Below are 23087 nucleotides of genomic sequence, written 5' to 3'. Positions count from 1 at the left end.
GTATGAGTATGCTAACCATTTATTTGTAACTGGTTCAGATAACACGTGTAACAATATCAATGAGTTAGAAAAAAGTGATTAGACTACAAAAATATGACTGTTGGCATGATAAGTCAGAAAAAAATGATTATATTTACAAACTAAGATCATGCTATTTTTCAATTTGGGTAGACTAATTATGAGACTTTAATCTGGTGATTTATTACAACGACATATTGTGTGGATTTTTTTCATATTGCCTTGAAACAGTTAAAATCAATCAATTTCCATTTGTAATTATTTAGATTATTTGTGGAAAATTAGTCGTAGAAACCTAGAAGGAACAAGTGTATGTATACCAGGACAGGGCAAGATCGCATACATATAAGATAACTAGGTACTTTAAATACGATCGTATTTGCACTCTTTCACCACACCCACCATTACTTAGATATTGTAAAACCAGTGCACGTTTTATGTAACAAATTAATAAAGTAGGATAAGTTAGCATACGTTGATGAAGTGTATTGTTGAAACGCTTGCCACTTCGGTGTTGTAGTTGTTATGAAAAATCGATTTTCATCTTTTTAAAAGTTTTATAGTAAATTGTGTTCAAAGATATTTTTCAGTTACATTACTATTTATGTTGAATTTATCTGTAGATGATTAACGTTGTCGTTAATTGAGCGTCAAATATTAATATGCGAGAACATTTTATCTCGCAATTAAAAGAGGAAATAACTGTTGATTATGTGAGTTACTTAGTGTTCTGGTACGGTTCATTAAAAAAAAGCGGGCAATATACAAAAGTTTTGCAACAAACAAGGTTACTACCTTCCTATATCGATATACGAGCTAAACAGGATTACGAGAAACGTGAAAGTTTGGTTCAAAGAGCTATAATGTTGGTATATGTGTACTTCTACATCAAGCCTATTTCCATGTGATTAGCGTCTTAAGCCTCCTAGAAAAAGAAACATATGGTTCACTATCTTTGAAAGCTTTGAAGATCAAAGGCGGGTTGTTGATGCACATTGAACAATTATGGACTAAAGCTGATGCCCTGCAACCATGAGTTTTTTAATGTTTTAATGTTATGGAAGCATGAAGACAAAATGCCCCATTTCTGTCCATGTGACTTTTACATTAACGTCATTTCATGATCTGTGTTTAATCTCTACACGCACGTGCAATTCACATGTAATGTATCGTCCCGGACGTAACAGACTACTGACTGTCTAGTTCATTTATTTCTCGTTCTTTAAAACGATGCTAATTCCAGGTATTCTAGGCTTGTTTAGTTGTACTCGGTGTAAAAAAATTAAGACGACAGATTTTTAACAAGTAATTTTGTGAGTCTGAAATTTTTGAAGCAGATTTTTTTTTTCTTTCAATTAGCTTATACCTATTTTTTCTCCTCTATGTTATCTTCAATAGATACTGACCCAATATTGATATTTTGATAGCCTCATATTTTGTTTTTTCCTTATTTCTTTATAAGTTGTTTTCTTCGATTTTCGTTGATTGATTTCATATTTGTTATTTACGACATAGTTAGCGTGACTTTATGTGGACAAGTCTACGATGTCATGTTGTATACATTGTAGCGTGTTAGTCTCTGTGATGCTGTTCAACTGTGATGTATTTATAAGTTATTGAAGCGTTAAAACATTCTTAATCATATCGTAAAAATGACACAACATCTGTATGCTTTATAGTTCTCTGGTGACACCAGGGTACCATTCCCACGTCAATGTTCTTTTGCGTAAATCTATTTTCTATATTTATTGTCTAAGTCTGGTATGAAATTCCCCTTACGCGATAACCGTTAGAGACAGTCGTAAAGGAAGAAAAGTGCACCACTAATAGGCGAGAACATAAAAGGTATCTTTTATACCAGACCTTTGTCTATCTCCGTCACTAGCATGGCTTATCTCAGAACCTTATGGAGTACTTTACAAGAAAAATGATAAAATATGTCTAAAAGAAGAGAAAATGAGAAACATTTTGCCATTTAATATACGAGATGTGTCTTCTCTTGTAGATTTGTGTGAAATACAAATGCGTTTCTTGCTGCAATACAGCGTACCAAACCAAGAATAAAGCAAATGTACTGCAGTAGATATACATTATCTTTCGTCATTTTTCAGTAACGTTCCCTTCTAAGTAATTATATATGATAAATGTACGTTAATGCAATGAAACTTATCATTTTTTCTATATAATATCTTTTGGTTGTTGCTTCATTTTTTAAACACTTTTATAGCAAAATGGGATAAAACCCAGTGTATTATTTGTACAGCGGTGTTGGGTTTGTTTTCAAAATTTCGTAGACAGATTACCATTAAATTGTGTATCTTATCTCCTATATTTATAAATAACTTCTGAAAACATAACATTAATGGCAAATTTATTCAAGAATTTGTCATTAATATGCAAATGGGCCTCGTTAACTAGAAATTATTTAACTAGTTTAGGTAATCTTGTGTTATTCGAAGTACTAATTATTATTCCTTTTTAATTACTACAAGTGCGCTAAGTTCGAAATAGTGGGTATGGTAGTACTTTGATGGTGGAAGTTTAAACATTATGATCCCTATGATTGCTGAAGCGTTTACAGCATTAAGAGTCACAATATTTATGGAGTAAGGAGACAATGACTGAGTACTGAATCAAACTAATATTTAAGCGACATGTTTCTCACTTCCACCTTCAAAAATCAATTTCACACAGATATCATTAATATAGGTATCATGTCAGTCTGCATGCGATTAGGCGTACCAGCTGTCCAGGAGAGATATGATTTCGATGTGGCATTATCTCACTATAACATATTTCATAAAAATGGCAGCCGATCTGTAAGAGTAGGCTTCAAGAAAACTTTGATAGACAGCTGTACGTTAATCGATTACTTTGTGTTTCTGTTGTTGGTGGTCATTGAGTTTAAGAAGTGCTCTTGAACCCGCACTTTAAAATTGCCGTAGATGTTTACTAGACAACTTTAATGCACACTCAAGCAACATTACAAGTTAAGAAAAATAATTACTTGAGGGTTTCAATATACTCATATGTAATTGCAAATCTAATGTTTTCTTCATTGTTGATTTGTCTGTCACCTTGCTTTAATAATCCCCGAGAGTTCAAAATCTCAGTCATCGGATGTCAATATCCTATTCAGTTGCCAACGCGTGCTGAGGGAAAGGTGGATCTGAAAGCTTCCTAATCATTGCCATGGATGATTTCTGTGGAAATATATATCGATATCGTCGATAGAGATATATGATAAAAAGATGACGATATGCAGATAAAAACGAACAGAGGAAAGGTTAAGAGATTGCAACTCTAACAAAGCATTTGCTGTGAATCATACAAAAACCGACAGTTACCAAATACCATGATTCTAAATGTTGAAAGCATCCACATAATATAGACATCTATGAAAAGGTCAGAGGAGGTCAGGGTGATGTAAATGGTAAAACAATCTTTGTGTGATTGACGACCCTCGCCTACATAAGTCTTATCTGGAGTATATGATATCTCAGAAGTGCCTGGGTAGCATTAGCGTAAAGACTTAAATATATATAAAACTATCCACAAGATAAAGATACGACATTTAAGCATTAATGTCACCATTTGTTTTTAATTCCATCGGAATATGAAAAAAAACATGTTTCCACAAAAGTTTGCAAACGAAAATGTTTTACTACTTTGAATGTACGATTACATTGAGTTTTCAAGAGATTATTTTTCCAATTAATACGCAATGTCTAAATATTTATATTGTGACGTCACGATAACGTCAGTACTGGCGCTATTCTAGGATTTCTTCTCTTTTTTCGTAGTCGTATGGAAAAAAAGAATTAGCCAACCAAAACGCCGGATTTAGTATGAAAACAAAGAAAACAAATTATTCATGTATAAATCAAAAGTCATAAATGTGATACAAAGGTCATCGATGAACACGTAGACATGCATCAAATAGAAAGAAAAAAAATCAATTTGAAAGAAGTATTTCCAAAATTTCGAAAAAAGGGGAAGCACCATGTGGTCATTTTAATACCATCTGTTTGCTGTTGCTATAGTAACTACATTGGAGATATAAAAGAACGATGGAAATCTGGACAGAACTATTGTTAAGGTGAATTTGTCCTCAGTTTCACATAATTATTTTTCCCTTTCCCGCGTATTACTTTTTCACAGTCTCATCTGAATTTGATATCATCCATCACTTTAGAATCATGTTATTTGAGGAGTTAATACCACACAAATTATCACAATATTAAAAACATATAGCTTCTATATGTATCCCTTAGGGATCGCCTTTTCGAAGGAGACAGATTTGCGGAGGAATATTTTCTCTGCTCTAACCATTATCTGTATCGAAGCACTAATATGCTGTCACCAAATTGACAATACTGAGGGGTAGCCATTCGCAGTACGTGGTCGTGTGACGCGCTAAACGATGGGAGAACACCAAAATTCACTAACGCAGCGCCATTATCGTCAAATAAAATCACATAAAATCATACAAAATCTGGGAATGTGTTTTTGCGTCTCCATTAGGAGGGAATGAATCTCTTGTCACCATCATAACCGAGGTGGTATCTCCCCAATTTACACGCAGCTTCTATTGATTGTAATGTAATCAGGTGTGCATCGGTGTGATTTTACGGCTAGTAATGGCGGATGTGTCTTGAGAATTCCCACTCATAGCTCGCCCCACCAGACACCGCTCACACCATTCACCTCAATTCAGCAGATATCGGCCTTTATTTCCCGCCTATTATTCTCAGTGTTCTGAGAGTACCACTTGGGAATATCCAGATTCAATACCGATTTACTGTGTATAGCCGATTAGGGCGAAGCCTTGGACACCTCCCTGACAACTTCATACAGGATCGGAGAAAAGCCGCGGTTCTCTATTATTTGCTTGAAATCTGCGGTAGCCTATCACTAATTACCATATAACGGAGAACAAAAAGGTCGTACGGAGCAAATGGACGACAGAACTTCAATTTGATATGAAAAATCTTTCGTACCAAGCGTCGTAATGAATCAGGCATACATTACAAGAGTTGATACGATCATGACGTCTTCCAATCCACTTGGTAAATTGGACAGTCATCTTTTCCTCGGTCAGCCCCCAAATGAGGGTGCTGACGTGGCAAAATGTCTAGAATATTTGCTGATATTGACCTTCTGTATTGGTCTGATATACAAACACAGAGGGAGAAAACGTTGGCCTGTGACCTATAGATACTACTACTATTGTGTGTTCACATGCACAGGCCATCGGGACTTAGGAATAGGTTCGTTTGTAGAAATGACAGAAATCTGACGGAAAACATGTTTTCAATATGAGTTAATAACATTTAGTATGTGTGTGTTATTCTTTATTATTACAACATGTCACATATTTGGTGAAGAACATTGGCCCTGTAGGTGGGGAGTAAAATTGTATCAGATGGTTGTAAAAGGCAACTAAAGTTTGGACTGTTATCTTCTTCATATCTGACTTTCTTTTCCTTAACGTCTCCCTTCACATCAACTCACGCTTGTTCTTGAACGCTCATCCCTGTGACTAAGGCTCTTGGTTTTGTCCATTGGCTGAGGCACAACGGAGTCTTAAAAGTGATAGTTTCTGCTCCTTCTGCAATTTTACCTCTTCTCATATTGCGTAATCGTAAAAGGCAACTAAGTTTACTAGGATATATCATTTTCTTCCTAATGTCTCCTTTGTCACCACCTTTTGGCAGTTGTTCCCATCCTAAAATATCTGTTAAGCGTTCAGCATAAAGGGGTGGGACGACTGGTTTGTCCATTGTCATAATGTGACCGGTTGGGATGTGCTTGTTCAGTGTCTTCAGCGGCATGCTTCAGTGAAATAGCACTATAGAAAAGACATTTACCGCAGCCTCCCAGAACATACAGATATCCACACTTTGCTCACATGGAAAACCGTCCTTAAATGAATTTTGATTGTTTGAAGAATGAATAGAAATATCTATTACAGATTAAGTACTTGAAGAAATATAGCATATAATACATATTACAGTTGCTATTGAAAATAGTAACATGAATTATGTTTAGCTGTCATTTTATTTGCATTAAACAATGCATTTTGTTATTCTTCTTGTTCTACCTGCTTTCGGTCCTCCTACCCTCATTTCCCATCAACTCTGTCCACTGTCATCTCCTCCTTCTCCTTTATGTTTCCTCCTGCTCCTCCTCCTCCTTTATGTTCATCCTGCTCCTCCTCCTCCTCCTCCTCCTCCTCTATCCTCCTCCTTTATGTTCCTCCTTATCCTCTCCTGCTCCCTCCTTTATCCTCCTCCTCCTCCTCCTCCTCTGTTTCCTCCTCTCCTCCTCTCCTGCTCCTCCTCCTTTATGTTCCTCTCCTCCTCCTCCTCCTCTTATCCTCTCTCTCCTCCTCCTCCTTCTTATGTTCCTCCTGCTCCTCCTCCTTATTCTCCTCCTCCTCCTCTTTATCCTCCCTCCTCCTCCTCCTCCTTCCTCCTCCTCCTCCTCCTCCTCCTCCTTTATGTTCCTCCTCCTCCTCCTCCTCCTCTCCTCCCTCCTCCTCCTTCCTCCCTTTATGTTCCTCCTGCTCCTCCTCCTTTATGTTCCTCTCCTCCTCCTCCTTATCCTCTCCTCCTCCTCCTCCTCCTTATCCTCTCCTCCTCCTCCTCTCCTCCTCCTTATGTTCCTCTCTCCTCCTCCTCCTCCTTTATGTTCCTCCTCCTCCTCTTCCTCCTCTCCTCCTCCTCCTTCCTCCTCCTTATGCTCCTCCTCCCTCCTCCTTTTTCCTCCTCCTCCTCCTACCTTCCTCCTCCTCCTCTCCTCCTCCTTTATCCTCCTCCTCCTCTCCTCCTCTCCTCCTCCTCCTCCTCTCCTCCTCCTTTATGTTCCTCCTGCTCTCCTCCTCCTCCTCCTCCTCCTCCTTATCCTCTCCTCCTCCTCCTCCTCCTTATCTTCCTCCTCCTCCTCTCCTGCTCCTCCTCCTCTTTATGTTCCTCCTTATCCTCCTCCTCCTCCTCCTCCTTATCCTCTCCTCCTCCTCCTGCTCCTCCTCCTTTATGTTCCTCCTGCTCCTCCTCCTTTATGTTCCCTCCTCCTCCTCCTCTTATCCTCTCCTCCTCCTCTCCTCCCTCCTCCTCCTTTATGTTCCTCCTGCTCCTCCTCCTTTATGTTCCTCCTCCTCCTCCTCGTTATCCTCTCCTCCTCCTCCTCCTGCTCCTCCTCCTTTATGTTCCTCCTGCTCCTCCTCCTTTATGTTCCTCCTCCTCCTCCTCCTTATCCTCTCCTCCTCCTCCTGCTCCTCCTCCTTTATGTTCCTCCTTATCCTCTCCTCCTCCTCCTCCTTTATGTTCCTCCTTATCCTCTCCTGCTCCTCCTCCTTTATGTTCCTCCTTATCCTCCTCCTCCTCCTCTCCTCCTCCTTTATGTTCCTCCTTATCCTCTCCTCCTCCTCCTCCTTTATGTTCCTCCTCCTCCTCCTCCTTATCCTTCCTCCTCTCCTCTCCTCTCCTTTATGTTCCTCCTTATCCTCCTCTCCTCCTCCTTTATGTTCCTCCTTATCCTCTCCTGCTCCTCCTCCTTTATGCTCCTCCTCCTGCTCCTCCTGCTTTATGCTCCTCCTCCTCCTTATCCTCTCCTGCTCCTGCGCCTCCTCCTTTATGTTCCTCCTCCTCCTCCTCCTTTTAACCTCTCCTCCTCCTCCTCCTTATCCTCTCCTCCTCCTCCTTCTTATCCTCTACTCCTCCTCCTCCTCCTTTATGTTCCTCCTTTACCTACTACCTTTTCTCTTCTTCTTTTTTTCATTACATCCGTAGCTCCTCCTTCCCCCAATAATATCAGTTGCCTGTTATAATATTCTCTTTCTGATAATTGCGGTCGAACCGCTTATTCTATATATAAATATTTTGTCTAATATCACCAATCACATAAAACCAACACATTAGTTAGAACTTGTTGTAAACAATATCATAATTATCTTCCTGGCCCATTGCCTTTGTGATTGCCGAGCCGATAAAACATTTCGTGGAAGTCTAGCTCCCGGCCTCTCGTTATTGACGAGAGCAGACAGATCTCTGATTGTATATAGGCGTATGTCAAATGACACTTAGACAACCTGGCAACTTACCAAAGCACCATCCAAATCAGCTCTTCTGTAAATAAATTTATAGAAATTAAGTAATCCATATCTGTTATGTAGGATCGTTTGGTTCTCCAGTAACTTTACCTCCAGCTATAGATATTCCAAATACACAATATAGGTATTAAGTAAAATAAAAAAATATATATAAATGGTGATTTTTATATTTGCTCTGTTTTGCAATAGATATATAAAGTCTAACAATGATGATAATGATTTAATGCAGCAGAAGAGACACTAAGATAAGCAAACTGGATGAATATATTATCGTTTGCGGGAACATTAGTTTTCCTTAATTAAACAGTTTGGCCTGTCTTTTGTTTGTTTAAAAATCTATGAACCTGTGAGAAAGATGATGTTTGTCTCGAGATTATTATGATTTATTGTGCCTTTATTTCTTTTTGTTTTTCTCAAAGATAATGAAATTTTGTTTCTACAATATTTCTACGATCTTGTAGAGATGTTAAATCTTTACATTCGAACCCTGTGTTACTGATGATACAGATCAAATTCCTAATACAATTTGTTATTGTCCTATAGGTATTCAGCATTTCTACGACGCCATGGGCATAGTCTACTTTAAATTCTTTTTATATCATGACAAATTGACCTTAAAATATGGAATTTGATAAATATTTTACTGCTCAGTCTTGATTTCATTGTAATATCATAAAAGCTTTGAACTGTGTCCAGAACAAATGTCCTTTGTACCCACCTGCAGGCTTGCTAAACCAAAAAATTTGTTTCTCCTGTGCAGGGAGGAGATTTGCAAAGAATAAGGAATACAAGTGAAAATGTTTTATTTGCATGTTTGTGAACAATGCGACCAATGTTCTGATAACTCAAATTTCCAGAATAATCGCGACGAATGCATCTGTCATTTGTTATATCAAATTAATCTATCATTGCCTTCCATAAAACTAATATCTGAAAGGCTAAATACATTCTTCCTGGAGTACACTTCAATGCTGGAAGCCGACTTTGTTTTATTGCCAAGCTACACAATTAGCCTAACAGAAAGACAAGCAGCACAACATGGGAATTCAAAGTAACCTAATTGGGGGGTGATAGAAGGCTGTGCTCTTCTAAAGAGACTTTTACTAGGCATGTAAGCCCATCTCTTGATGTGATATACTGTGAACTTTAATGTCATTGCTATCGTAACTTTTCATTTCTCAGACCCTGTGTGTGGATATAAACATGCGTTTGTAACAATGGCGAATTTCATAAGCAAAACTAATTAGCCCCGCAGGGAAATCTTATATTAATTTTAACACAACAGGAAGCCGCTGATTCCTCATGCCACAATAATAATGATATAGGCGGTATTTATTTCCGTTTTCGGTGTTTGTGGCGAGTAAAACGTTTCCACAATGAAAAACACATTCTGTTTGATATAACACTGATATGGTTTACTGTCAGATGGCGTGCTGGTCGTTATTTCATGTTTTATATTTACGCTGTTATATTTCGTGAAGTTGGAAATTCATAGTATCATTAAATGTTTCTGAAACATGTACAGGAATCGGCGTAAATCAGTGTTTACGAAGGGAAAAATGATCGCAGAACTGCTTACATAACCAAAGTCAAATTTACCACAAATATTTTAGTTTAAACAATATTTATTCAAATATATACATACATATACACCAATACATACAGACAGCTAGGATGGAAAAACAAGCTTAGAGATTATATTAATTCCTCTCCTAAAATAAAAGCACGGCGTTTTGACATGGACATATACACAATAACAGAACAACCAGTGAGACAATACATTTATACTTAAGTAGAGATATTCTCTCTCTCTATACATATATATATTTTTCCGTAGTACATTAATACACAAATATTTTTGGTCATATAGTTTTAAAAGCGCTTACATTGAAAGTGTGTCGAAAGAGAGTACACTCCATTGTTATGCAAAGCATCAAAATACACTCAAGTTACTCAGTATCAATGTACTGACTGTAGGGCGGTGGTTTCACTCCGGATATTACGGCTTACATCAATCTCCTAAATCTGGCATCCATAAATGACCACTGGCTGTAAATAGACGCTAAACAAAACCAAACTCAGTATCCATTGTAATTCATTCTTTTATTCACAAACTTTCCTGATATCTATTTTTGAGCAGAAACTTCTAACTTTATCTCTGAAATTGCAATATTGAAGTATCATTCAATCAAAATTGATGTTTTTATTCGTCAATTAGCGATATACAGTTAGAATGGTTATTGCAAAATAAAACATATCTATGAAATGTATTACCAATTCCGAACAAATATTAGGTATAGCTTTGGAGATGTTTTTTTTATATTTAATATTGATACATGCATTGTCTCAGAATAAAGCACAATAATTTTTAAAAATTTGGAGGGATTTGCGACACTCATTATAATGAAACAGTGCAATACAAAATTATTGTCTTGTGCAATATAGTGCAAATATACCATTCTTTGTTTTCATCAAACAACGTAAAAGTAAATCGCAAAACCATTTATCAAACACCAATGATATTAAATTCTCTTGTGGAAAACCAAAAATCTGCAAATCAATACCATGCACTTTTCCTATAGTTATGTAATATTGCCCTGTATAAACTGTTGCAAACTTAATAAATTGTTTTCATTTTACATATATCACGGAAACCATTTATTCAAGATCAAAATGAAGCAGCAAGAATAGCTACTGGAATTGTTTATACATGTTCCTGCAGGTGATATGTTGGCTAGATTTTTTTTTCATTTCAACAATTTTATTGGCATGATGTTGCAGTCAAAAGGATGGAATGACAGGCAAAGCCTACATAATTTACTTCCTTGGGTGGATGTTAGGCTACAATATTTAGAAAATGGATAATTATATAACAACAAAACATAGAAATGGTAACTAGGTTATGTATACATATTACATAAATACATACATTCACACGCACACTATTACACACAATACAAACTAAATATAGATGTAGTGATTTTAAACTAAGGTTCATGTATGTGAAATATAACATATTGATAAGAATGATAAAAACTTAAGTGGTTTGACCAATTGTCCTTAACCATCCTGTCTAATAATGTCTTAACTTAACGGTGTATAATTCGATATATATTTACTAATTACAAGTTAATTAGACATTTTAATGATTAATATGTAATTGTTAAAGTAAAGTTTATTGACACACAAACACAGCATTATTGTTCAACTGGGTTCCATGTAAATCAGGAATTATATTATGTTAGTAAGTTAATGCTACGGTCAGTAGTTTTTGCGATTGTGCATCCCTATAGAAATGTATCAATACTAATGTCATTATGTGTATTATTGTATCTGTTGGTGTTTTGGAAATATTCATCGCTAATATTAATGTAGAGGGGACATTCAATAAAATAATGAGAAACTGTCTCACATGAATCAGAAGCTGGTTTATGGTGGACGTTGAGTTACCTGGGATATAAAGAGGTTTCACAACGAGTGGTTGTTGGATAAGTTACAAAAGACACGAGCTTTAGCGAGTGTGGTTTTTACTTTTAAAGAATAACTCACTCATGTGAAATAATCGGTATCGAACAAGCCCTCGTTGTGTGACCTGTTTCTACCACAATACGTGGCATTATTCCTTCCGGTCTTTTGATATGTCAGCTATTTCATATTTATTTCTTAAATTTTAATACTGCCCCGTACAAATCGTTTTACATGTATGTACTCCGATTTCTTGTACCAACAAGTAAACACAATTATTTCTAATTCAACATTGGAAAATGATAACTTACAATGCAAGTATGGATATAGGCCCATTTTGATTTTCAGTGATGAAAGTTGTTAGATGATAGAATTGTTTTTGTTTTATATTGTTTATATTGTTATATATAAGTTGATTGTTATCCCGAACGGAAGCAAGATTCGGATTTCTGGTTGTCATCCTAACAGAAGAAAGTTCAGAAAAAAATGGAGAAATATGAGAAGATTGCCACATTTTACATCCATAGAATTGTTTTAACTTTTCTTTTTTAAACAAAGATCAATGGTTTTTTTCTCAAACGTTATTTTCCTCCATGTTATGTAAAGAAAATGCATTAATTTTTCAAACGTGATTTAATACTAATAATATTTCCATTTTTTTCTAAAGCTGGAAATCTGCCTTACCATTTCCGTGAGGTATCATTCAACTTTATCGACAGTCAATGTAATCATCACCTCTTTGATCATGTCAACCCCATGCAAATTAAATTAGGGCACCATTTTGTGCCGATGGGAGTTCCTTTATTGGGAGGTTACATCTTACGAGTTCTTTCTTGGAGCTACAGATTATCCTGATCTTGTATTCTAAGATGGTGAGAATCAATCATAGAATGCTTACACAGCTGTTTGATTTATTCGAGATATTATATTTTCTATTGGAATATGGTTATTGTAATCATTCTCTACATTATCCATTAATTGAGTTACATATCTGGTTAATTTAGAATTTAGGATTACCCGTCTGTAATTCCTTATGGGAAAATGGGTTTTGAAGCCCAAGGCTATTCATGGCCAATGACATATTAAAGACAATCATTCGTCATATTCAGAGCGAAATTAATTAAGTTTATCAGATCTATACATGAATGTGATTTTAAAATTATATGTTTAGAATAGCATAACTAAACGATTTGTGTTTTTCACCAAAATGTCAGTTGCAATGAAAAATTCATGTGGGACCAGAATTGGGTACGATATTCAGCTCTTATCGATCACAGATCTTGTCTCACTCTGGCTCATGACCGCTACGTTCAAACATAATCTGACGGATTGTTTATTGCTCTATTGTACAGATGCGAAAGAACTGACTTGTACCTGTTAGCATGCTTCGCATTTCACATAATTATAATTTAGATGCATTTTTTTAAATTGAAGGAGAAAATGATATACTATGTCTGTGGTGCTTTGAGAGTAATTGAATTTAAGGAAGTATGTCTTAAGAGGAAATATCACAACGCGACCCACAACTTTGTGAGATAACTGTCTTGATAAAGCGTCACTGCATTGTAATGAATAATAGGAATCGTGCTTCCTCTGGCGACACTCAGTCACCAACATTTCCATTGTACTACATCTCAATATAGATAGTGTACAATGTCTGTTGTAAATGTTTTTATAAACACGTGAAGAAAGAGATAGTGTTCAATGATATTATCGTCGTGTTTGTAAAACAAATATAGATGGAATAGTGATTTATACATAAAGACAAAATTGCAACTGAACATTAAATTGATTTTCCGCCATATCTTAATTTGTTCTTGGGTCGTTGATGTAAATGTAATCTGTTGTTTTCCGGGACGCAGAATCACGCACCTTGCTTAACTGAAGATATTATCCTTATATTCCGTAATGGTGTTTTTTTCTGAGGGAGAATTATAGGTTCATTCCTAATATCGATACCCTACTCAACTTAATCTTTCGATAGAATCATAAGAAAGAAACGTTAATCCTTAAATAACTTTAGTTTATTAATATGATTTATTTCAAACAAATTATTTCCATTTCGTAAAATTAATCATAATATGTCAAAAAGTATTCCGCTATATTGAAAATAATGCCAATATTAGCGTGATTGATGAAACGATCTTCATCTTCGTATTGCTTTCCTCAACACTGATATTATTCCCGGCAATAATTAGATATAGTTGGAGTTTAAAATTGGAGCCTGACGCACTTTTACACGTTTTGGTAATTTTGTTCGAATGGATATCGTAATTTGTAAAGGTGCAAACGAATGGTGCAATTACTTTCTCGAATTTCGTCGCCTCCATGCCATGCATTGTTCCTACGACATTAATCTCTAAGCCTTTTAAAAGCTTGGTGATACATCTTTATCACCAGCTTGATATATGATTTTTACACACCTATGTATTTACAGCTGTCAAATGTTTTACCGAAAGGAAGAAAAATTTTCACATCACCTTTTAAACTGTTCTTTGATTTAAGTGTTCTATAGCTGTTAAAACGATTGCAGATGATTTACGACCAGTTACGTAAAGTAACGTTAATTTCTGTATTAGATTGAGTGCGATATTAAGTGACTATTAATACCAAAGCATCACACATTTTAATGTGATTGAGAAGTCCACTTAATTCGGAATAATTTTGTTTGTTTGATTTATTAACGTCCTATTAACAGCTATGGTCATGTAAGGACGGCCTCCCATGTATGCGGTGTGTTGCGTGTATGTTGTGTGAGGTGAGACTGCGGTATGTTCGTGTGGTGTCTTCTTGTATAGTGGAACTGTTGCCCTTTTTATAGTGCTATATCACTGAAGCATGCCGCCGAAGACACCAAGCAACACACCCCACCCGGTCACATTATACTGACAACGGGCGAACCAGTCGTCCCACTCCCTGTATGCTGAACGCTAAGCAGGAGCAGAAACTACCACTTTTATAGACTTTGGTGTGTCTCGGCCAGGGGACAGAACCCAGAGCCTTCCTCACAGGGGCGAACGCTCAACTCATGGCCAAAAGTGAGGCGGTGCCAAGGGAGGCATTAGGAAAGATAAAGTCAGTTAGGAAGAAGAGAAAAGATAAGATCCTAAATTTAGTCGCCTTTTACGATCATGCAATAGGGGCAGCAGGTACAATTCTAACGCCCTACCTGCAGTTAATATTTTAAAATATTAATGGACAAAAAAACCTTATCTGTAATCGACAAAAAGAAAACTGACAAGATATTGATCCTATAAAAAAATGGGGCAAGCTTTTTGAATATCGGTCAATGTCTTTCAGTCATTTTAGTTTTCCCCCACAACGTTAAGTTCATGAAAGGTTGTAGATAAGAATAAAATAATCCAATGCCAACCTTATATAAAAATAGGCACTGCACAAGTGCCGCGCTAGGAATCGAACCAGGAAACTCTGGATTACTAATCTGATGTTCAACGTATCGAACTAATAAGAAGTTTTCTACACCCAAGAGGTATATTTCCGCTAGTTTTGACTAGGAATACTTTTCTATGATGCAACCAAATTTTCGCGCAATATCGATTTTCAATGTTTACACAAAACTGAATTTCTGCATGATCAGTCATTGCTATAACTATATCATACAAGAAATATCATCAGCGGGATCCTATATCAGAGCATAACCTCTTCTATGAAAATCGCTATTATACCATTATCGATTAAATAAGTACCTCTTTAATATCTCAAGTTCAGACCAACAAAAAAGACACTTTTTCTCCATGTCCAAACCGCATTGCCAGTTCCTGTAATACGTCATGTGGCACACAGGGACCTGACACGAAAAATTTTAATCAATAGTATACATATATATATTATAGTATCAAGGGTATGAACTCGGCGGTCGAGAAAAACGGAACTATTTTTTTAAAACCATGATTATTTTAATAAATGGGTTCTATACAACATTGACGGATATCTGACATTAAAGAGAAATGATTTATCTTTCCATTGAGTGCTTGTTGAACAAAATTGGCCAAGTATTGACGAAGTTATGGCTTGATGAATCGGGAAATTAACGTCAAATATGCTAGGTAGACATTTCCCTGTCCGGTCGAAATGTCGTCTCTGCTCTAATGGGTACCTCAAAAACCAAGCCAAAATCACAAAATCTACGCTTGTGGCGCTAAACACTACCCATAACTGTGTTCATCCACAATCTCCTTTGAAGGTTTTATGACCTGTACTTTGTAGAAACTCCATTTAAACATCGTGTAGCTCACTTACTTTAACCGTCACCGCCATGTTCATTTTTCTCTCGGAACGCTCCTCGACTTTACATATTGTGACTACATTATGCAAATTATGTAGCGTTGTGCTTGTGGGTAAACTCGAGAAGCGTTCCGAAAAACAAATGAACATTGCGGTGACGGTTAAAGTAACAGAGCTACACGATGTTTAAATGGAGTTTCTACTAAGTACGGTTTTGGCTTGGTTGATGAGGTACCCATTAGAGCCGGGACGTCATTTCGACCGGACATGGAAATGTCTACCTAGCATTTTTTTTCGTAAATTTCCAGATTCATCAAGCCATAACTTCGTCAATACTTGGCCAATTTTGTTCATCAAGCACTCAATGGAAATATAAATTATTTCTCTTTAAGGTAAGATATCCGTCAATGTTGTATAGAACCCATTTATTAAATGAATCACGGTTTAAAAAGATAGGTCCGTTTTTCTAGACCGCCGAGTTCATACCCTTAAGCTTGATACTATAATATATATATATATACTGTTAGTTTAAAAAAAAAATCGTGTCTGGCCCCTGTGTCATGGCATAATATTATATACCTTACTAGTCATTTGTGATACAGTCGTTATTTGTTAAAATACAGGTTCCGTTTACTACGGTATAAAAACCTGTTTTCCTTCGTTGAACAATCCAAATTCAAGTTTGTCCGTAGAGTTGTTATTTTCTCTGTGTACGCTTTTACATTCGAGTGACAACCATCAGATAAGTGTCCATCACTGACTCAATCATTACGTCAACTAGAGGGCGGTCCCGATCGGAAACCCTCGAAACCTAGACACCTTTGGGTAAAAACGCTCTGTAAAACATATTGATTAAAAAAAAGCATGTGTCATATCAGCTAAACATTCGGACGACCATGACTGAATCAGGGTCTGGATCATGTAAAGGTTTGTCTGATACCGTGTACAGAGCAATAGATTTTAAATGAAGGCAATCATATTGTTTGGTAGGTGAGGGATATGCCAGTCTATCGTCCTTGGCATCTGATAGTTTTCCCGGAACTGATTCCCTCTCGCTGTACCCACCAGACAATTTATCAGCCATATCGCCTTTTTATATGAGATTTAAAAGTGTTTCTATATTTTTGTGACGGGTCATCTTCCTTTACGGAAGGTCTAGTAAGGATTTATATTGCATGGACTCCAGGGGGGCATCATAAACATACCCGGACTATTTTTTATTGAAGAAAATAACCTGATATAGCCAAATGTGTACTATCTATATGTTTTGCATATTTCATTCAATTTTGTTTCGTATTCATCACTTTGTTATTCGGTATATGATATTAGTTTGAGGTCTAATGGATATTGATGCTACATATTCTCACACTTATATTACTGTACGTAAACAGAATCGTATAGCACTGTCTAAAATGGATAAGCTAAAACTTGCAACAAATAAAGAATAAAATCGAAATGCAGTCCCATCTGACTGGTTAAAATATATGTTATTGTATTGTATATATTACTCCAAGCAAATATCTTAATTTTCACAAAAAGGAAAACAAAAAGCATAGAAATTAAAATGAAATAAAGATAAAAAAAAAATGAAAAGTAAAACCAAGTTTTCAACTAACAGTATTAAATAGACACACCAGAGACAGATCAGTAAATTTTCTAAAAGGTTTGGCTATTGTCATGTTTGTATTCGGCAGCTACAACTGATAGTTTGCCAAAGATATTTAGTAGCTATATCCGTTGTATATTTCATAAAATGCTTTCTATTTATAAAAATGCAACACAATTGTTCATACATTTTGTCATTCGGTACATAATATGATACTGTTTTGAGGTATAATATATATCAAAATTACATCTAATTAACCATATGTAAACGTAAATACATAGAGCTGTCTAAAAGGAAAAAACACCAGATAATTGTTAATTTGTCAATATTTGACATAAAATTAAATAAATAAATTAATAGTGAAACCATAAGCTAAACTTTATGTAAACTCGAAGAAAAAATCACTCACAGCAAAGTCACCAAGACAACACATAGTGAACAAACAGATTCCAATCCCTACTGACTGGATACTGTTAAGTTACAACAAAAAATAGAATACTTCTGTATGTATTATACACTAAGCACGAATATTAGTTTTCAAAACGAGAATAAAAAGGCATAAAATTAAAACAAGCATGGCCTCTTGAGAATTTAAACAATAAATGGATATTCAACTGGCGGTAGTCAATAGATATCACAGACACACCTCTCTAAATGTACTTAAAGTGTTTGGCTATTGTCATTTTTATATTCTGCAGAAACAACTAAATTGATCAATTTGCCTCTACCAGAGATACGCGTGCAATACTGGGATTACAAAAAACTAGGTAATACTTTGTTCTAATGAGAAACTCAATTTCGCTATGTGCTTCTATTGGGACACATTAAGTGGTATAAATGACACCAATTTTCGTCGTACCCTTCTCTCTTTGTTTTCTAGATAGCATTTACTTTGTATACTTCGTTGTATTGACTGAAAGTTATGTTTCATGTTTATCAATCTTATACAAAACACTTCAAGCTGCTTGCTACTTAGAAGTACAAGATTTCTTTGTTGTTCTGTGTTACGTGTATCTGTTACGTGTTGAAGCCAGAGAATTTTTTTCTCAAAACTATGGCAAACCTTTGTCATTTTTATTAGTGATATCTGCCGTAATTTTCATGTACAATCAAGAAGAGCTTTTAACATGTTAGCAATATGTTGAGAATTACAGTAGGTACAGTGCATAAGTATATAAAATAAGAGTTGATAAGGATTTTTGACAATAATGCAACAAATAATTATACAGTATGTACCACGGTCAGACAATTACATTGTGGTCCACAATTTCATTTCACATGTTTATTATGTAATTATTAAGTGTTTTTTGTAAGTATGTTTGCATCTAAACCTGCATTAGGCATTGAAAGAAGAGTTTCTCCGTGAATAAATTCTATGTTGTATCTTATAAGAAATCATTGTGTGTCCATTTGAATGATTTTCACAGCTTATCAAGCTTGGTGGTTTTCAACAGAAAACTGAGCATGTCAAATATTTAGTCCAGTTATGACACATATAAAGGAGAGTTAATTTTGTTACTGTTACTAAAATCTTGTCTCTGTCTTTAACAAAGCACCTAAAGATCTTTCACCGCATTGACGAAGGGGATAACAGCCGAGGGCTGACAAATAGAAATATTCACCTCATACCCGAGACAATATAACTGTAACAGATCGCTATTTTAAATAGGTTTGCATTTAAACTCAAAACACCACGTAGCTTTGGGTTTGATCAATCCTTTGTAACCGACACTGCCTGTTGAAAATCAGATGAAAAAAAATTAAGGCTAATTGGATAAATTTATTATGCATTCATCTAAACTGAAATCTCAAATGCAAATTCCGTTTTTTATAAATACATTTAAAACGTTTAACCATTTATCATGCCCACTAAAGGGTAGAGTGCCCCCAGAAACCAGCTAACCTAGATAATGAAAATTGATATTTTATTGCATTGTTATATAAACTTTTTTATGATATAGTGAAAACATTTTCTTGTAAGCATCAACAGATACCACATAGGTTTAAAATGTTGGAGTAGTTGAAAGATAAAAGCAAGTGTTTCTCCTGAAAACAACTGATCTGAATGAATCCTTACAATACTTGATAAGCCTTTTAGCCAATTAACATTGCATACAGTATACACACCACAAAACCAGGACTAACATGCACGTCCGTTTACATTTTATTACCTCCCGACCAGGAAGAGTTCTGTAATCCCAATGCACATTGATAAGGCCTGGAAGCTTTCAATTCTACTCTTATCCTTGGTTTCATGAGTTAACTACATTGGAAATAGGTTTACGACCATAAAGTTGGTTTAGTATCCCAAGTGCACCCATCTTTTCTGTTGCAAAGGTTACGGATCTATCCTCAGTGACTGTGACGCTAACTTGTGTCCCAGGAGGACCGATAACCATGGTTACTATCCTAGTGTTGTGATGGTAACGTGACCCAGCGTCCCGTAGGCAGCGACAACACGATAAGGGCCCATCATATCTGCATCTGCTGTCAATAGGACACGGCCACTATTCCTTGAATGTCAACTGGCCCTGCTTTGTGTTACTATGCAATCAAATGAATTAGTTGATACAAATTTGAGTTTTAGTTGTAACTAAATAAGAAATACAAACGTGATCAATGTTATTTAGATTGTTAGAATACGGACGACTCGTCACGTTGTGGGCGATCATGTGCTTATTGTAACGGTTTTTTTAACAAGAATGGCATTGGCAACTTGTTAATAAGTCTTCACAGAATAGGAAATAACTTCATTGCGAGGAAGCTTAATCACTTGGAAACAAACGAACATAGACGTCCATATTTTGTCGAAAGTGAAGCAAACGACCAAGGACGAAGTACTGCGGCTATCGGTACTTATGAGATCTTATGACCATTGTAAACATTTGATTGGTTGATTTAAGGTTTGATAAATCTTTTTTAAAGAAGTTTCTATCGCAATCAAATGTTTTCATACATATATTTTGTATATCGATTTTGTACTTAAAACTCACTTCCAATAGAGGCAATGTACTTATCAAATGTTTCAAATATCATTCGTATTTTGGCTGGATACACACAATAGGGAGCTATTGGTGCATTCGATTAGGATGTTATCGTCACTGGTACCTTTAAAGGATGTTTATGCTATATTTCAGAAAACCATGAACATCAAAACTATATCTTTAAACGCTTATTCAAATGAAATATGATACAGCATCTTTCAAAATTAGAGTATTTGCTTATGAAGCCCCCTCCTCCGGAGAATCAGATATTTCCCTACCGCATTTCCACAGCCAAGCTAAGGAATATCAAACTAGTAGTTTTATGCCATTGTTCTGTACTCTATCACCTTCTTTCAGACCAATACCATTACTTCTTCTCATAAAAAATGTTTTAACTAAAACAGCATGTACGGTAACAAAACAAATAGAATTTTCATGGCGGGCATACTTTCAAACAAAGTGTCGTAAAACTTAATATATTGTTAATCTCGTGACCTTCTTCGACAATTTATCGGCATTCGGAGCGCGATATTTCATACTTAAGATTTTTTCAATTGGATTTAAAAGACCTTGTCGGTAGTAGAATTGAATGATATGACAAAACAATAAAAAGCGTAGGCAACCAGATTGCTCGTGCTTTATTATGTCATTAAGACACAACATTTCCAAGGTTTTGTTTTATTTTTAGTTGTTCTTGTTTTTTATTCCCTTGTGTTGTTTTTTTTCAAAATGAAAAGAACTGGTATTTTTTTAATTATTTTTAATAACCAAATATTGATTTAAAATGTGTCTAGAATATTCTCCTTTTCAATGTTATTTCTGATCTGTTCTGGATAAAAGTTGCAAATCCATATTCACAATCATCCACACGTACTTCATGGTATATGTCGATATCGATATAATTTTCATATCATTTGAGTTTTAACGATTATGTCTGAACTAGTTTGAATGACATTATTATACAGTTAATACCATCTTAGCTAAAACTGTTTCCACGTCATAACGGAGATAAATAAAACCTAGAAATGTCGCCCAGTGTGTATCAGGCGTACACACTGTCGTATTAATGCGTTTTCCTACATAACAATACATATAAACAATGGTGATATTTACTGATAACCGAGATAAAAGTATTGATCCAATTTGAAACACTCCTTGAAAATACCTGATGTGTTGATAGCGAAGCATGTCTTGGATATTTCGTGCTTTCAATTCACAAAATAATTTGATACTTTTCAAAAAAGAATGTATACACACAATTTAATTTTAAATACGCAGTACCATTTTGTTAGAACCATGCGTATCTGAAGGTTATGGGCGATCCCAGTGCTATACTAAATTAAGATTAAATCCTGATTAAGTTACGACTTAGATAGAGCTACCTAATTTTTTCGCATTGGTAGATGACATTTATTCCTCGTAATATAGGTTTTTATTTTGGCTCATGTAATAAAAAAATAATGAAAACAATATATTTCATACCTGCAATAAAATAACACATCTTTATTCTATGCGGAGATTTTTTCCATCGTATATCGTAAGATAACAAAGTATTATAGCACTAACCTGACCTTGAACCTTCGATGGCGATCATTAAAGCACGTATTTTTTTAAATGTTAATTATTTGTGACAAGGACAACGTCTTCCCATCCTTGTCCCATCTGGGGATTTCCCCGACATGCAAAATTATATTAATGAGGATGTCGGGGCCAACAATTAAATTAGGAATTCCAATGGAATTTGCGAGTGATGAAATACCAAAGCATTGCTTCCGTCTTAAGAAAAATGGCCGTGTACGATACTGTGTTTGGGGAGGGACTGTTCACACAACACAGAAGTGGCTATCAATTAAAACCTTAGTTAATAAGTATAAATGACGATATTATATAATTATAACGTTTTAATAAGGTAATTATCGTTTACAACCAATCAGTGTAATGCTCATTTCCTTTCGTTCTAATTATAAATTATAACTCAAACAATTGGAAAAAAAATTCTCTTAACGAGTAAATACTACCAAAAATGGCAAGATTTAAGCAATTTCCTTAATACTAAAAACCATCTTTCTTTCGCGGTTACTAAATTTCGCGAGCTCCATATCATTTTTTTCAAATGTCGCGGATTTAAAATTGAATTGGGATATATTTGAATTTAATTGTGTAAGAATTATCTTAGAAATCAATTAGCGGAGATAAACGTTCACGAATTTACCTTGATCGCAAAATTCGCGAAAATAAATCGCACGCGAAAATAAGTTGGTTTACAGTATTGTGGACTTGATCCATCTTTCAAAAACCACCTATCAAATATTTAGTGAGTGTGACTTTTTTATGTCTATTTCAGTCCATAATTTCCAACTACTCGGATTGTCTATGTACTGTAACTGTCAGACTTGTAAAAAGGTTTTAGATCTCAAGCCTTTAAATTTAAATGTTTAAATAGCTCGGTTTTCACAAATGACACCCATTAAATAACGGCACCGCTTTCAACAGCTCAAGTGAAACTATTACAGTGTAGTCAACAATGACTCGCTGCTAAAGAAGGCGAGACACTTAACTAGTAGGAAACGCCGCTCAGGGACAGTCCTTGGTAATGGATTCGACCGATCGCTTTTGAATATAACTTCCTGTTCGGATAATATTATGCTTTACTTCT

The 23087-nt window shown here is 35.5% G+C and overlaps 2 protein-coding genes across 2 annotated transcripts in view; both read right to left on the bottom strand.

The window, feature by feature from the left end:
- LOC138332601 (uncharacterized) overlaps nt 1-23087 on the bottom strand; it is a 338301-nt gene that overhangs the window by 29286 nt on the left and 285928 nt on the right. The gene's annotated exons all lie outside the window — the stretch shown is intronic.
- Nucleotides 7139-16925, bottom strand: LOC138332056 (putative uncharacterized protein DDB_G0271982). Its single transcript, XM_069280034.1, has 3 exons — nt 16726-16925; nt 8123-8147; nt 7139-7600 (listed from the first exon to the last, which is right to left on the bottom strand). The coding sequence occupies exons 1-3, from the start codon at nt 16923-16925 to the stop codon at nt 7139-7141; spliced, it is 687 nt and encodes a 228-aa protein (XP_069136135.1).

The sequence above is a fragment of the Argopecten irradians genome, chromosome 1, assembly GCF_041381155.1.
Source record: "Argopecten irradians isolate NY chromosome 1, Ai_NY, whole genome shotgun sequence".
Lineage (NCBI taxonomy): Eukaryota > Metazoa > Mollusca > Bivalvia > Pectinida > Pectinidae > Argopecten > Argopecten irradians.
This window is presented reverse-complemented; position numbering and strand designations above follow the sequence as displayed.

Bases quoted from the DNA above. Each gene is read 5' to 3' on its own strand.
- LOC138332056 (XM_069280034.1), bottom strand. From the start codon at position 16,925: ATGGCTGATAAATTGTCTGGTGGGTACAGCGAGAGGGAATCAGTTCCG. The intron at 8,148-16,725 runs GTTTAGCTGATA...ATTTATTTACAG, and splicing joins TCAGTCATGGTCGTCCGAAT to AAGAGCTGATTTGGATGGTG. The intron at 7,601-8,122 runs GTAAGTTGCCAG...AGCATAAAGCAG, and splicing joins CTGATTTGGATGGTGCTTTG to GAGGAGCAGGAGGAGGAGCA.